The following is a 17,222-nucleotide window of genomic DNA, read 5'->3' on the forward strand; positions in this document are numbered from 1 at the left end:
TATATTTTACCAAAATTTTATAAGAACTTATATATATATATATATACCCAATAAAAGTTTTACTTAATACCTAGTTTTTTTTACTGTATCTTAGTTTTTAAAATAGTTATTATTTAAATTTAAGGGTTAAAAATTCAAAATCATATTTTATAATTAAAAATTAAATTAATCTACAATCTACAATAAAATACAATTTTAAGCAATATTATTATTTCGAGTTTTGGACGTATTGGTTTGGCTGATGAAACACTGGACATGCAATGGAAAGAAAGAAAGAAAAAGCTTTTGAATTTTTGTTGGTGAGAAATAAATCACCGTCACAGCATAAGGACAAGGAAAAGATCGCAACTTTTCAGACAATAGATATAGCAATAACATAGCTACGATTTTCACTTTCACTTGCCTCCTAATGCAAACAACTCATCATCTTCTTCACCCTCACACTTTAGGAACTCATGCTCACGCAGATTTTCCACGTTCACAGTCATAACAACATGTTTTTTTCTTTTACCACTGCTTCTGCATAAAAACAAACACAGTCAAAAAACAGAATTATTATTATTAGAGACCCTCAACTTGTACACACACATAGTTCCAAACTGAACTTAATCTTTTTTAACTTTAATGAATACAAAAAATATGACTCTGTCAATAATGTTGACTAATTATCAAATGAGTGTAAGGTTATTTCACTTTGATCAGAAGCATTCAGTGTTGTTGTTTTAGCTATCAATTTTAAGTCCCACGTAAATAGGTGTGTTAAATATTTAGGAATTTTTTTTTATCGTTTATAATAATTACTTGAATATAATTATTTCTAATAAAATATATCTATAATATAAGGAAATTAATTATCAAAAAAATCTTATGAAAAAATAGTAGCATTTTCAGCACTTACATTCCTACCAGTCTCTTGTTTTTATCTCTTCCTCCCACCAGTGTCTCTCTCCCTTTCATCACTTGATTAACTTGAACACCAATATTTTTCTCACAGCACCACCATCAGCACCATAATCATGTGTGCAACCTTCAACATTCTTGTTCTCTTGTTATCACTTTTACTCACTTCTTCTTCTTCTTTTTTACAGCCTCGCCGTGTTCTCCATCAACCACTTTTTCCGACAATCTCTGTTCCGCCAGCAGAAGCTCCAAGTTATTTACCTCCTGAGCCTCAACCAAAGCAACAACACCAACCCAAGATTCCATTTTCTTCTATTTCATCATCTTCACCACCTCCGCCGCAGAAACCTTTCTTCCCTTCTTACCATTCTCCGCCATTGCCACCTTCTCCCGCCGTCGTCGCCACTTTTCCGGCCAACATCTCCTCCCTCCTCCTCCCCCACCCCGTCTCCCGCCACCACCGCTCCGCCGCCGCCCTCGCCGTCTCTCTCTCTCTCTGCTCCCTCGCCCTCCTCGCAGCCGTCGTCGCCTTCCTCCTCCACCACCACCGCCGTACACACTCCTCCTCCGATGACAACGACGACGACAAAGCCTCGAGATCGGATAGCCTCCGCCTGTTCCCGCCGAACACCGACGCCTCCGACGGCGCCGACCGCAAACCCCACGATAAAGCCAGCCCCACATCGGAGCTTCTTTACCTCGGCACGGTGGCGAACTCGGTCATCACCACCACCACCACCACAACAACAACAACCATAGACTCAAGCTCCAGCCACCACGAAATTTTCCGGCCAGCGTATCAGAAATTCGGCGACTCGCCGGAGCTCAACCCGCTGCCGCCACTGCCACGTCACAAATTCAAACCATGGACTACTGAAGAACAGAACAATGATAAAGATGTAACAGAAAAAGAAAAAGAAGAAGAAGAAGAAGAAGAGTTTTTTTCTCCAACAGGTTCTTCTGGTGGGAACATTAACAAACAACAACAGAGTCCTCCTTCTCCTTCTGCACTTGCTTCTGCTTCAAGCTCACGCGTTTTCCACGTGGATAAATTCGGTTCCAGAAGCTTCACTTCTCGAACCCCTTCTCACCCACGTTCAAATTCACTCTCTTTTTCTCGTTCCCCTTCTCTGAATTTCAGCCCCGCAAGTGTTAAATCATTGCCACCGAACACCAACCTTGCTTCCCCTTCTTTCTCTTCATCCTCTTCTTCTCCCAGGGAAGAATGGAATGTTCCTTCTCATGGGAAAAATTCTCCGGCGACCACCACTTTACCTACTCCTCCTCCGCCGCCGCCTCCTCCTCCACCGCCGCCGCAGTTTTGGGAAACTCCGGTTGATAAAAGTGTTACTTTTAGGAATGAGAGTGAGGAGACTCCAAAGCCAAAGTTAAAAGCTTTGCATTGGGATAAAGTTAAGGCCAGCTCGGACAGGGTCATGGTTTGGGATCGCCTGAGACCAAGTTCTTTTCAGTAAGACATGTTTACATCATTTGACCTTGTCAAATAATGTTTTTTTTTAATATTATGTTTATATGTTGTTTGTGTTGTTGTTGATGTTACTTGGGTTGGGTTTTGTTTTAAACTTTTAATGATGATTTGAGGTGCAGGTTGAACGAGGACATGATTGAAACACTTTTCATGGTAAATAATCATAATAATTTCAAGGAGGGTTTTGGTGTTGCGATTAGAGATAATAATAATCCTCGGCGTCAAATGGTTCATTCTGCTTCTCCAATGCCCTTGGAAAATAGGGTGCTTGACCCTAAGAAGTCTCAGAACATTGCCATTTTGCTTAGGGCGCTGAATGTGACCATTGATGAAGTTTGTGATGCTCTCAGGGAAGGTGATGATCCATTTTGCTTTCTATGCACACAGCTTCTACCAATTTATTATAAAAAAAGATGCAGTTTTTTGTAATTTTTTATACTGCAAGTGTAGTGTCAAGTTCATTTATACAACAGTATGCCTATTGTGTTATTGTTTATGTATATCAATCACGGGATGGCATGCAAAACTAATATTATTTGTAATCTTCATTGGTCTTTTACTGTTTTTTGTGTAGTTCATGGTCTTATGGCACAACATCCAACTTTTCTCCTGCTATGATTTGTCTGTATCAGCTTCATGAGAAAAATGATGCAATGTTGTTCCTTGTTGAACTCTGTTTATCTTCTTTCTCTCCTCGTTAGTGGCTTTATGTTTTTGGGGGAAATGTTCAAGCTTCATTTTGCTCTCTGTAGGCAATTGTGATACGTTGGGGACGGAACTTCTTGAAAGTTTATTGAAGATGGCTCCAACTAAAGATGAAGAATCTAAGCTAAAGGAGTTTCAAGATGAATCTTCCTTCAAGCTTGGCCCGGCTGAGAAATTTCTGAAAGCCGTGCTTGATATTCCTTTTGCATTTAAGAGAGTGGATGCTATGCTCTACATTGCTAACTTTGACTCAGAGTTAGAATACCTTAAGAAGTCCTTTGAAACTCTGGAGGTATAAATATTCTGATCTCATCTGTTTCTCTCAATTTGATCAACTTGTTATTCTAGCTTTTCCACAATCTCATTTTATGTTTATATTCAGTATCAAAGGAGCTGAATTTTCAGCTCATTTTTAATTCTAGCATCCACGGTATTATCCTTTACTTTTTTACAAAGGTTACCAAAGATAGAAATCTCCAAAATAATCCTTTTGCCATTGTGATTAGGAAACACAAAACACCAATTAGGCACAAAACAGACTTGTATGTGTAGCCTGACTGATTGCAATTTTTACCAATGTACCAGTAGTTCTCATTTCATCCTTTTCTATAGGTGGCCTGCGAGGAATTAAGGAGCAGCCGAATGTTTCTGAAGATTCTCGAAGCAGTGCTGAGAACAGGAAATCGAATGAATGTTGGCACCAATCGTGGTGATGCTCATGCCTTCAAACTGGACACGCTCTTGAAGTTAGTTGATATTAAAGGAACCGACGGAAAGACTACTCTCTTACATTTCGTTGTACAGGAAATTGTCAGAACCGAGGGTTCTCATATTTCTGGTTCTAATCATCCCCATGCCTCTGACAATGGCCACCAATATACTCTCCAAGATGAGGTTGACTTCAAGAAGCTTGGTCTGCAAGTTGTTTCAGGCTTGAGTGGTGAGCTCACCAATGTTAAAAAAGCAGCTGCTATGGATTCGGACGTGCTCAGTAGTGATGTTGCTAAACTTTCCAGAGGAATCGAAAAAGTTGTGCAAGTTGTAAAATTGAACGAGGAGTTGCCTTTGAAAGAAACTAACAAAAAATTTTCGGACGCAATGAAAGGTTTCTTGGAGAGGGGAGAGCAAGAGCTTTCAACAATCCAGGCCCAAGAGAAAAATGCCCTCTCTTCAGTTAAGGAGATAACTCAGTATTTCCATGGAAATTCAGCAAAGGAAGAAGCTCACCCATTTAGAATTTTCATGGTTGTGAGGGATTTCCTTTCAATACTAGATGGTGTTTGCAAGGAAGTTGGTAAAGTAAATGAGAGGACTTTGGTTGGTTCCCGTCAGTCTGTAATGCCTGCAAATTCTATAATGCAAACCTTTTTCCCTGAGATTATTGGTAAGCAACCATCTGATTCCTCTGAATCTGATTAACCTCTCAAATCCAATCTGACCCAGTTGTAACAGGTTGAAGTAGTTTGCACATGTTTGATCATTGATGGGTTTGATTTTCATCATCCAAATGTTATCATGTGAAAGTGACATTTTCACTCAAATCCCATTGAACCAAAAACCCAGCTTTTCCCCTATGATGATGAAACAAAGCTCATGCTATCATAGCTCTTGTTTTCCTTCCTATATAGCTCTGTATATGTTTTACTGCCTAGATTATATAATGAGTACTTTTTTTCTCCGTTTTGTGCTAGGTTGGCTGCTTCTCTATATTTGTATTCATAAATGATCAATAACAAATTTTGGGTTTGTTTTTTTTTTCTTCTAAACTTCTGTAAATTGAGACTTGTGATTTGTAAATAAGATGAAATTACTAATACACTAGTTGTGACGGGGCACCGGTTCACCATAATAAAAGTTGTTCAGTCATAAAAGTCTCCAGCAAGAACATTAATATCGGATAGATCAGTAAAATCTTTAAATCTAACCAGAATCTGATACTGTGAAATAGGATTGTGACTTGAGTTTGGACTTTAGTGTATTGTGGCCACAGCGAGTGACAATGGCATCATCATTAGGTCAAGTACAATGCCATAGGGAAGAGTCAATGCAGTCTTAATGTCATCATCTGTCAAATATCAATATTCGTAATGAAAACATTGTCTCTTTCTCATATAGCCATTCGAAGACTTGAGGTGCTTGACACGTTGATTATGATTTTGTGGTGTCACAAAACAGATTACGAAAATTGCGATTATTATTATTAATTTCCAGAGGTTTGAGAATTGTGTTACCTCCTCTATTGAACCACCAAGAGAAGCTTATTATCCTTTTACCTCTAATCGTGAATGGAAAAAAAAATTCGCTCTGTTGTTCAATCCACAACTACTAAGAAAGTTCTAGAGGTGCTATATCAGAGATTTGTTTTCTCTGTACACTTGTTCTCCTTGACCACATTTAGATTACCATCTATTTTAACCAAACTCAAGTTCTCAGCATCCATGCGTTCAAGCACCTTCCGTGCTTCCTCTTCTGTAGCAGGAACAACATGTCGAAGCCTTAAACCATTTTTAATGGCCTCAGGATCAACACCAAATGTGAAGTAGAATCTGTTGGATACCTGTTTTAAGAAAAGCATGGAATGAAGTGAAAGTAACTAGAGATGTGAACATGTGAATCTCAAATGAAAATGAGGCATTCATTTTTGTATTCCATTAGATATATTTTTTTTAGTAAAAATAAAAAACAGGTACCAAAAGGTTTACAAAAATTCATGCATCTTGTTTAACCAATCAAGTTAGATTCCTTGATAGATAATAGATATCTAATCTGATGTTAACTTACTAATTATTATCCATCCGAATTGTAACAAAATAAAATTAGACAGGAATTTGCCGACAACACTCCTTGGAACTCTTTGCTCTCTCTCATTTAAAAGAAAAAAACACACAAGACAACTTTTCTTGATATATCTTTTCATTGCTAAAATTTTATGAGAATGAAATTTATGTGCATCCAGAAATTTTAAGTAAATTTTTATATTATATTATATTAATTATATTGTAGTGCTCACCTCACTGGACCGGTGCTCAGGCTTTGTCACATGTGCAACAACTTCCACATTCACCAGGGGTTCAGCTAAGTTGTCCAGTTCCGTGTACAGAACACAAGACTTGAGACGAAGGAAATTTCCAACTTCCACCTGCATCATCAAGTTGTTTTCAGTTGAATGTCCTGTTTAAATGTCAATGCAATTGTTCTTAATTTTCTGTTGACATATAAACTTTATGAAGGTGTTAAATAATCCAAAGTGATAATAATATGAAAATAAACAAAGTAGATCATTAGAAAAAGAAGATCACATGAATGAGATCATAATCATTAAAGTTCTATTGTTGAAAGATAATAACAAGAAGGTACAACTGATTTTAACATCAATACCATGCAGGACATGCATTTCATTATATATTTAGAATAAAGTGTCCTTGGTGGTTACTTACAGGTTTAAAAAAATCAACATGATCAACTTCTAAGAAATGAGGGGCTGCACCAGCAAAGGCATAAGCAGTTGAAAAGGCAAGTTCAAACGCTCTTCTCATCAAGAATCCCCCAAAGATACGACCATGGGTGTTTCTTTGCTGTGGCTGACAGATAAAAGAGTTTTGTAGGCAAGTATCCTCCATCAGGATGCTATTTCTGTTGGCCAATGCTGGCATGTCACTGAAGATACGCCCTTCGGCCAATAGTGCTTTGAGCCTAGCAGTGTCTTCACTCTCACCATGTTTCTCTTCTTGATTCTTTCTTTTCCTTAATTTGTTCCTCTCTTCTGCTTCTTCCCAGAGCAATCTTTCTTGCTCGCTTTCAGGTGAGATCTGGTTGATTGCAGCTGCTTTTCCGGTGGTGGAGTCACGAGCCACAAATGTGAAGTTAGCTACAAGTGCAGGTGAGTTTGAGATATTGGGATTCCCTGTCATCAAGTTTCAGTGTCAGCCTGTCAGGTAAGGAATTAATCACTGGTAACAGATGCCGTGCTGAACTGGTAGAGGATTAAACGACAATACATAACAGAAATGTGATTTAAGCAATGTTGTCAATGACAGATGACGAAACACGGCAGAAGGCCAAAATTCTGTCATATAAACACACTATTCCGCCCTAGTGGCCATAGCGCTGTTATTTAACAACACTGGATTTGAGGTTATAAAACTAGAACATCATGGGATTTTAGTCAAAATTTCTATATGTTGTCGGACTTTTTCATTTTATTTACAGCAGCATGTAAGTTTGTAAGAACAGTAAGTTACAAAACAATGTCCACACAAGGCAGGATACTAGGATGATGGATTTAACAGACACAGATATGTAATAAACCTTTACCACCATACAGGATTTGCACCACCAATGTGGAAGAAAAAATTATAACCAAATTCATATATTTCAGATTAATTATTTAATTATACTAATGATTAAGTCCATGGTGGATGGTGAAACATGGCAGAAGGCCAAAATTCTGTCATATAAACACACTATTCCGCCATAGTGGCCATAGCGCTGTTATTTAACAACATTGGATTTGAGCTTATAAAACTAGAACATCATGAACGGGATTTTAGTCAAAATTTCTATATGTTGTCTGACTTTTTCATTTTATTTACAGCAGCCTGTAAGTTGTTAGAACAGTAAGTTACAAAACAATGTCCACACAAGGCTCCTACCAGGATGATGGATTTAACAGACACATATATGTAATAAACCTTTACCACCATACAGGATTTGCACCACGAATCTGGAAGAAAAAATTATTACCAAATTCATATGTTTCAGATTAATTATTTAATTATACTAATGATTAAGTCCACGATTTCTGACATGCAATGTCAATGCATGTTTAGGGATTAAATGAAGTTGTTGAGGTTCTTAGACTTGCATTCTTACAAGACCACACTTTGATAACTTGCTGCATTAAATGAAAGTAAAAATGAATACACAGTCAAAAGAAAACTGAGCAAAATTCATGACACACAATACAAGTATTAATAGAAACTATAAAACTAATGGTTGTTAGTAGCTAACATTTGTTAGTTATAACTGAATAATGGCTGTAACTAATTTGTTGTGTGAGAGTTTGTCATTTAGCACCTAGATGGGTTAGCCAGCTGCATGCACATAGCCTTCAGTATGTTTGCTCTATAAATAGATGTTGTATTCTGTTGTGTCAGATCATCTAATAGTAATTCAATCATAGCCAAAGTTAAATTAACTGATAGACGCCACTATTTCCATCTCTATGATGTGTTCCCTAATCAAGTTTCTTTGATTCCTATTATGTATATACTATATAGTAACATGCCATCTGTCTGGTTCTAAGCACTAACTGTCTATTATAATCAAAAGATAGAACATAATCTAACATAAAGCAACGGCCAAATAAAGCAGAACCAACTTGTATTCATCCTGCAGCACCTTGTTCAGACTGAGTCAATTCCAGTTGAATCTCCATGGACGACCGACCAACCCAGGTAACAGCACCAACTATGGTTAAGTCAGCATCAATATGGATTGCCTTCTTAAGAACCATCTTGTCAACGGAAGCAGTGACCAATAGAAGTGGCCTTGCTGTGCCATCTTCATTAGAACAGTGCTGCTCAAAAGAGGAAATAAACTTCAATATCCAAAACTCATATATACAAAAAAATCTTTATAAGTACTGTAAGCAACGCATTTCTTAATGAAAACATCAAACTCTGGATATTTCAATACATTTTGTATTTAATATGCATGTGTACGTAATATTTGATTGTTAAATTCTTCATCCACGACCAGCATAACCCTCACAGTATAGATTTCTATTTGGTTTCCCCACATGTATTTTTCTTAGGGACTTGTTTGGATAAATTTATTCAGGAACACTTGTAGGAAATAAAAATAAGAAGAAAATGAGAAAAGATCTTTTATAAGATAAAATTAACTCATGAAATTTTTATCTTAAAATCAGTTTTTTGAGAAACTGAACTTCTACAAATTAGCTTATAACCTTATGCATAAGTTAATTTCAACTTATGAAATTTTTTTTTCATTTTTCCTTGTTATTGCTTACGGCGAAATTTACCTAAACAAGCCTTATTACTTAAATGTTTTATGGTGATAGACTGATGGTACATCCTTAAAGACAATTTTGTTGTAGGACACATTCTGACACTAATTGTGGACGATTTCCCTTACAGATATTCAAATCTTAATTCACAACATTGTGGGGGATTAACTCGTCAGTTAGACTCAACCCCATTTATTAGAACTAAACATCTTGGCAATTAGCAATTAGCAATTAGCAATTAGCAGAACATTAAAAAAGAAGAAAAAAAAAAGGAGCTTTGAATAGGTTTCAATAAAAATAATCAGCACCCAAAATTTATAAACCTGTAACTTACAAAACCCACAATTTAATTTGGAAAAAATAATAAAAAAAGAAATGGACCTTGAATGCAACGGTACCAGCTAAAGCATCAAAATCCTCGACGAGCTTGCCCATCCTGATGTGATTCCATGGATTCCTATACTGCTCACGAATCATGTGATCTTCTGAGAAGTTGTAGAAGATGCAAGTCCTGCTCCGTGAGGGTGTTTTGGGAACAGAGGGGCCATTGGAGAGAACGGGGTTTTCGAAAACGGAAGATCTGGCTTCCCAGAGAGCGTATATGGCAGGGGAATGGAACATCCCCGGCCATAGACTAATGGGTTTGCGGTTAGAAGACCCTGCATCGATGGAAACAGAGGTTGTCGTTTTTGTTGTTGTTGTTGTTGTTGTTGTTGTCGGGTATGCTGTGGAAGAATCGGTTGAGAAGTGATTCGATGGGATTGTTGGATAGGGGGAATTGGTGGTGGGTGTGATTCTGAATCTGAAAAGATGGTGGAACAGTGAAAGGCATGGCTTTGGGTTTCTGAATGGGTGCATTTGCGTTGCTTGCATGGAATGGAATCGAGGTGGAAACTGAATCTATGAATGGTGGGGATTCCCCCAAAGTTGGAGCTTATGAAATGCTCAATTGCTACAATTAACATTGCATGATTTTACGAAAAGGACTGAACTAGAAAATCAGATGGAAGGAGTCTTCTTTCTGGATGGATTCTAGTATATGTTTTAATGAAAAAAAATAATACTTATTTTGGTGTCTGACACTAAAATAAAGTGGAACATCTAGTGATAAAGTGGCAGGTGATTGTCACCTATCATTTACACCTCTACTTTTTTTTAGTTTAGTCTATAAGTTTAATAACTTATGATATTTTAATTTCTAAACTTATTCAATGACATTTTTGGTTTCTAAACTTAATTAAGTATTTCTATAAACTACCTCCAAGCAAGAGAAGAGCATAATCATAAAAAAGCCAGAGCTTCTGCCTATCACAAGCACAAAACAAAAAAAACTATCTCTGAAAAGAAGATATGGCCTATAAAATGCTAAACCCCCCATCTGATATTGGAAAAACTTCAGAGGAGTGACTGTAGACTAAGAGTCTTTGAGGAGACATAAAAAACATGACTTAACTTCTAAAAAGGATTAGGCCTTCTTATTTTTGGCTAACATATCCTTTTTCTGGATTTTTGAGTTGTTGGCAGTGGCTGCAGAGAGGTTGTTGTTTGCTGCCTTATCAGTTTCCTTTTCTTGTTCATCACCCCTTTAATTTTGAGAGGATTTGAAGGTCTTCTTGAACAATATCTGGGAAGGATGAAACAAAGGCAACCTGATGTTGCTTCCCTAGCTTTGGTCATAGCCTTCTCTTTTTTGCACTTTAGTTAAGGCAACAGTGAAACAAGTGTCAAGTCCTTCAGGGGAGCAAACCTCCGTCTCCTCATCCACTTCATCCGCAAGTACTCCTGAGGAAGGTCGAAGATCCTAACTCAGAACTGTGCCTGAATATGACTCACGCTTTGTGATTCATCTTAACTTTCACATCCACCATTTTCATGCAAAATTTATCATTTATTCAACTAAAACATTAATTTTGATAGAAAAATAACACAAAAACATCTTTAAAAAAACAATTTAATCTTAAAAAATGACATTTATTTAATTAAAAAATTTCATATAACTTATTCAATACTCTAAGTAGCCATTTACATTTCATCGTGAGTTTTTGAATACATGATTATATAACTAATTATTGAATAATCTAGAATGCATGATAAAATTCAGTTTATTTGAATTGAATCAATTTTTAATATAAAATCTAAAATTTGATCTAATCCAATTTTAAAAAATTGAATGCATGATTAATATTTTGTTTAAATATGTTTGATTTGACAATTTGGAAATTGCTTGTTGGACCCAGAAATTTTTTGTTGATTAAGCCCATCTGGTCCAAAGGACAGTGAGATTAAGAGGTCGTATATAAGTCTAATGGTTGTGGTGTTATTGTTATACAACAAATTTTAGGGTATTTTTTCTTACACACGATTTTCTTTTTTTTTGCCAGCATCTCCTTTTATCATGAAAAAAATAATATTTCAGAATGTATTTTTACATCCTAAATCACCCTTTTCAGTTTTCATAAAGAAAAAAGTGTTGGCAAATTTTTTTTGGGATGTTAGCCCAAATTTTAGTCCCTGGTGAAGGCTAGTGGGACACAACTTCATGAAGTGAGGTTTGACTCCTCTTTTCTTTAAAAAAATCCTCATTCCCTTTCCCCCAACATCCATCTGGTTCCCTTGTGAGTTGTGACAAATGAGGTAAATGAAACACGAGATTAAATAAAATTAATGATATAATTAAAGCTATTTATAAAGGTATCTCAAAATCACAGGGACTAAAATTTGGGCTAACATATATAAGACTAATTAATAATCTGTTGAAGCTAAATTAATGTTTTTTTTTACTGTTTTTGAGTTGATGAGTTGGATGAAAAAGATATAAAAGAAAAATAAAAAATAATAGATATAACAATTGATGTAACGAGAAAGAAAAACATGCTGGTGATATTAAGAAGAAAAAAAAAAATTAAGGATAGGTATGAGAAAAAAAGTGTATGATGATAACATCCGTAGTAAACTAATCACCGTTGGGTAAGGGACTGAGACCACACAACTTTATGAAAGCATATGATATGGTTCGTACCATGGAAGAAATGTTCCATTATTGGTGGTAGATGGGCAATTATTATAATTCATTAGTATATCCAAAGTGAAAGTCAAGAGCTGAAGAATAGAGAAGAGAATCATTACCTCGTAAGCTGAACTCTTTCTTTTCCTCGCTAGTCCCTATCTAGTTATCCACTTAGAATATGTTTGGCAATTCCTAGATACAAAATTACATCTTAAGATAAAAATAATTTTATCAACAGATCATAAGTCTTACTTTTGCTTTCATTTTATTTTTATTCATCATATTTATTTACATTGAGAGATGTATATTATAACATTTTTAACTGCAAATTAAACATATGCACTTAATGACTTAATAATATTATCTTCGTACCTCTCCATAATGCTACTAGCACAGGTCCACAGCCAATAATGCCACCTCCAATCCATGATTGTTGGACTTGAAAACAATTATTGCTCCACAGTATAGCTCTTGCTGAACTCACAGTCACATACTACCTCACCAAATATAGTTAATTTGAACAATAAATAATTAAACTAGCCATTGACGATAACGTACTAGCTAGTATAATTATGAATTTACAATGATACAATATATATAATATTTGTTAGCTGCGAGATATCTTGACTCCATGTGTAAATGGAACCACAAAGAGGCATTATAGTATATTCTTATGTTCTGACATGGAATGTGGCTTATCATGCATGCAGCGTAAACATGCATTATGGTAAGGGTTTTGCCGTGGGAACCATGCATGCAATAAGAACTGTTCTTATACAGAGATGCAGAATCAGGAGGTGAAGGGGATTTAGATTAAAGGCAATTCCAAACATTTGTTTTTTGTTTTTTTTTTTTTTGCCAAGTGTTGCAAGTGGTTAATTTGCAATATTGCTTTCTATATTTCAAGGGAAAATTAAACGAAAGAATAAGATATGATATAGTGCTAAAGCTAAGAAATGGATGTCTTTCTCTTAAATAGTTAAATTTTTGGTACTTTACAAGAGTCCAATTAATTATTATTTTTCTATTCTTAATCAAAATAGAAAAACTGTTTTTGTCCTCTTAAGAATTGTTCATCAAGTGTCCGTATATCCAGACAGATGGTGATGATGGATAGGATCTTGAGTCAGTGGAAAAAAATAAACATGACAAAAATCACGCTTAACACTCCCAAAGGACTCCTACACCATAGTACATATAAGACCTAAGTTGAGTTTAGGATCAACATCTTCATACTCTTGACTCGTGGGGACCTTGCTAATTGGTTTAGTAGCTAGGTTAAATCCCCTATGAAAGGTCTATAAGAATAGTAAACAACTAAATCTAACTCATATATATTTTGACGAAGATTAAAAGTTTCAGAGTAAGTGAAGCTTATCCCAAAAGTAGGCAAGAGGAGTTTATTAGTTATTTTAAAAATTAAGATAGAAAACTCATCAATGTTTATACTTGATTTAAAAAATTTAGTTATAATTTCATGGTGATCGATCGAATTACATTGGTTAGAAAAATGACAAGATCAACCAAAACATGGAAACATGATATGCATATATACTCTAAACTTTGATATCAAGTCTGATTCTTCTCAATAAGAATTACAAATCATAATCCATTAAATGGCAACATGGTTGGGTCAATGTCACTTAATCAATTATTCGTATGTCATCAATTTGTGAATATATATAATCGATTAGTTGTATGCATTTAATCAATTATATATTCATTTTAATCAAACACATTCTTGTGGCACAAATTACTTGTCTCATGTGCTAAGGGGTCAAAAGTACTTTTAAATGTTCACTATTTTTTTCCTTCATTTCATTCAAACTAAACAATCTCATTATTTTTTATATTTCTTTTAAATCAAACAACCAAAATGTCACTCTATATATTTTATCTATTTTTCTCCTATTTGCATCTAGTATATTTCCTTCCTTAATACCAAATGGAGCGTATTGATAAAAGAGTAAAATTGAGAAGAAATTTCCTGAAACCGTCAAAAGCATTATTTTTATGATGAATTATGAGACAAATTGAGGTGCATCTCTAATGGGCTTCAATATTGAAAAAATATGTTAATAAAATGTCGGTAACATTTTAATACATCTCATGTAATACTAATGATTTGTCAACAATTTAGCACGAAAATTTCGCATGATAAAAAATGAGCTTCGTGTTAGACATTTATGACATTTAAGTGATCTTATTAATATTGCATAGACTTGTATAAGAATTAATGTGATAAATTTTGAGGAATTAGCTATCACATTTTAATAATCCTCTTATGCATAGAATCTATACATATGTGATGAGTTGTAAAGAATTACAAGTTAATTATTGTTGTCATTTGTTATTATTTTTCGAACAAGTCGCATATTTTTATCATAAATAAAACTCTAAATGTAATATAAAATAGTTCTATCAATTAGACATAGATGAGCCTCCTCAACAAAGAGTTGTATCTCAACCATTACACTATTATTATAAAACTTTTTTTTTATACTTCAGCCGTCACTCTATAGATGAGATGATTGAGAAATCTTCTTACTTCTCAAATACTAAGACTGTTTTTCATATTAAAATTTTGGTGTTATTTTTTTAATCTTATATTTTCATTCAGGGTCCGTATTAAGTTAATAAAGAAGGAAATCTAGACAGTTAACTCTTAACATTTCTTGCTACCAGCCTGACGAATGAGTTGCATGAGGGTGAAATTGGTACAGAACCAGTTACAATATTTTTTTTATGGTCTTACAATATAACTACACATGAAAATCCAAAATTGATTTAACCTGCAAATTGTTTTGGTATTGAATATTATTTCGGGTCTTTCAACTGCTCGGTTAGTTATACTACAGCCCAATAAAAATGAAACAGAGGGGATTTTGGTGGGATGTCCAAATCAATATGTGCTGTAACCAGGGTTAAATAAATTTATGTGGAAAAATGTTGCAAATCCCAACCGACATCACAAGATACTTATTAAATAGAAGTTGTTTTTAAATACTTAATTAAATTTCATTACTTGATAGATATATTACTTTATAGGTAGCGGAAAATAACATATAAAAAGTCAAAACGCTTCAAAATTAATTTATATAAACATCTCCAAATTAATGATCAACCTCGATCTCCATTCAAAAAAGGACCCTTTGTCATCTCAAAAAACAATAGGATGAGTTGAATGATTAAAAAACAAGAGTACAAACATGAAACAATAAACTATTCAAACTTAGGTATGAGTTGAATGATTAAAAAACAAGAGTACAAACATGAAACAATAAACTATTCAAACTTAGGTTACACTCATAAGATGAGTTGAATGATTAAAAGAGAAGAAAAAATGAGAAAAATTATTGTATGTAGAATTTTCTTTGCGAATAAAATTAATATTTGTTGATAAAAAAAATACACTTCAACAAAATACAATTAATGTTAAACTATTTAATAATTTGGAAAATATGATATTTTTGAAGCTGCACATGGCAAATGTAACATGAAGTTCAAAATCGAGAATTAATGTCACATATTTTATGGCAATAATACTTAATTTGCTTCTGCGAGATTCATTAATTATTTGATTTCGTTGTGTAAGCTTCATTAATCATTAGCATCCTAACTTAAAGAGGAACTTGAAAATCCACCACTATATTAGCAAAATCACGACTAACAAAATCATGATTAATTATAACTCGTACGTATATCGGTATATAAAATTATGAGTGTCAAGTTGAATCTAAATAGGAAGTGAACATTACCATGCATTTAGGCAAATTTACAAAGGAAGGACATATTGGAATGTCCGTATAATCAGATTGAAACATTGCATTACGAACAGAAGATAATGTCATCCAACACAAGATTAATTAGGTACCTGTCGGAGGCACTTCTTCATGTCCTAGTTGTTTAATCTCCCTCCCTCCCTTTTTAATTAAAATATTATAGGAATCTCCATGGAAATGTTAAGCATGATTATATGGGTTGCTTCGTCCTCACCTCCTCCACCTACTGCTTCCTCTTTTTTTTTTTTTTTTAATTTGTTAAAAAAGTACAATAACTACAAAACATTGTAGCTAGGACTTTACCCAAAAAAAAAAAATTGTAGCTAGGAAGCATGTACTAGTGCTAGAACAACCCTGATGCATTGTATTTGAGAAGAAAAATATTACTTTTAGCTAAGTAGTACTTTTAATTCTCATATAATTCACGTGCCTTAATTCAATACTTTATTTTTTGGTTTCCCTTTCCCACATGTATTTTTCTTTGAAGATAATCATGCATGTTTGATATATTGTCAAACGCTAAATATGAATATATGTTTCAATAAGAATTCAAATTTTATTTTACCATGTTCTGGGTGACACTTTCTCTTCTCTTCAACTCAACTCTAATTGGTGACCTTAATTTAGTACTATATAGTCATATATATAGAAAATAGATATGATGATTTTGATGTCATTTTACATTATTAAAGAATTAAATTAATGTCACCTGTATTTGTGCAGGTGAATGTTGATCTAACTTTTTGAAAAATAAAATGAATATTTACTTTTCAGTGTCATTATTAATATAGTCGAATTTTTATCAAATAATCCGTTAATGATATTATCTCAAAATATTTTTTAATTAATTGAGATTATATTTTTATTTTATTATTTTTATATTAAATTTTAATGAATGACACTTTGGAAAAATATTTATTTTTTAAATACAAATAATAGAATTAAATGACATTAATTATTTTTTAATTAGTGTAAAAATTGATTAATTTTCTTTATACCTGAATGACATATATGTTAAATTGTATTACCGCTATTTTTCATTATCATAATTGTAATATAAATTTTTAACTAATAATTACAAATTTTTAGTTTTTCCACAAAATAGACTCTTTCAATGCATAGTTTTTTAAAAAAAAATAAAAAATTAAAAGTCTTCCGTGCATAAATATTTAAGTGAATAGATAATTTAATCTCTGAGATTGTACCCATTTTGCATATTAGTTTCTAACTTAATATTAAATTCAAAATAGTCCATATCTTTGCATAAGTGTTGCAAAATAGTCCTTTCGTTAAATTTTAAAGTAACGC

The 17,222-nt window shown here is 33.9% G+C and overlaps 2 protein-coding genes and 1 long non-coding RNA gene across 3 annotated transcripts; 1 reads left to right on the forward strand and 2 right to left on the reverse strand.

The window, feature by feature from the left end:
• Positions 1-271: 271 nt before the first annotated feature.
• Positions 272-1,040, reverse strand: LOC106796000 (uncharacterized). Its single transcript, XR_001384722.3, has 2 exons — positions 899-1,040; positions 272-519 (listed from the first exon to the last, which is right to left on the reverse strand). It is a non-coding gene; the product is annotated as an uncharacterized lncRNA (long non-coding RNA).
• LOC100815532 (formin-like protein 2) lies at positions 1,017-4,773 on the forward strand. Its single transcript, XM_014767089.3, has 4 exons — positions 1,017-2,371; positions 2,509-2,744; positions 3,142-3,386; positions 3,707-4,773. The coding sequence occupies exons 1-4, from the start codon at positions 1,017-1,019 to the stop codon at positions 4,511-4,513; spliced, it is 2,643 nt and encodes an 880-aa protein (XP_014622575.1). The 3' UTR covers positions 4,514-4,773.
• A 497-nt stretch (positions 4,774-5,270) lies between these two features.
• On the reverse strand, positions 5,271-10,997 carry LOC100818340 (acyl-coenzyme A thioesterase 9, mitochondrial). Its single transcript, XM_014767091.3, has 5 exons — positions 9,507-10,997; positions 8,495-8,672; positions 6,532-6,998; positions 6,105-6,233; positions 5,271-5,651 (listed from the first exon to the last, which is right to left on the reverse strand). Exons 1-5 carry the CDS (start codon positions 9,996-9,998, stop codon positions 5,445-5,447), a joined length of 1,473 nt encoding a protein of 490 aa, XP_014622577.1. The 5' UTR covers positions 9,999-10,997; the 3' UTR covers positions 5,271-5,444.
• Positions 10,998-17,222: the final 6,225 nt, after the last annotated feature.

The sequence above is a fragment of the Glycine max genome, chromosome 2, assembly GCF_000004515.6.
Source record: "Glycine max cultivar Williams 82 chromosome 2, Glycine_max_v4.0, whole genome shotgun sequence".
Taxonomy (NCBI): Eukaryota; Viridiplantae; Streptophyta; class Magnoliopsida; order Fabales; family Fabaceae; genus Glycine; species Glycine max.

Bases quoted from the DNA above. Each gene is read 5' to 3' on its own strand.
- LOC100818340 (XM_014767091.3), bottom strand. From the start codon at position 9,998: ATGCAAGCAACGCAAATGCACCCATTCAGAAACCCAAAGCCATGCCTT. The intron at 8,673-9,506 runs GTCCATTTCTTT...TCTTTTGAGCAG, and splicing joins CTGGTACCGTTGCATTCAAG to CACTGTTCTAATGAAGATGG. The intron at 6,234-6,531 runs GTAAGTAACCAC...TTGATGATGCAG, and splicing joins ATGTTGATTTTTTTAAACCT to GTGGAAGTTGGAAATTTCCT.
- LOC100815532 (XM_014767089.3), top strand. From the start codon at position 1,017: ATGTGTGCAACCTTCAACATTCTTGTTCTCTTGTTATCACTTTTACTC. The intron at 2,372-2,508 runs GTAAGACATGTT...TTTGAGGTGCAG, and splicing joins CTGAGACCAAGTTCTTTTCA to GTTGAACGAGGACATGATTG. The intron at 3,387-3,706 runs GTATAAATATTC...CCTTTTCTATAG, and splicing joins AGTCCTTTGAAACTCTGGAG to GTGGCCTGCGAGGAATTAAG.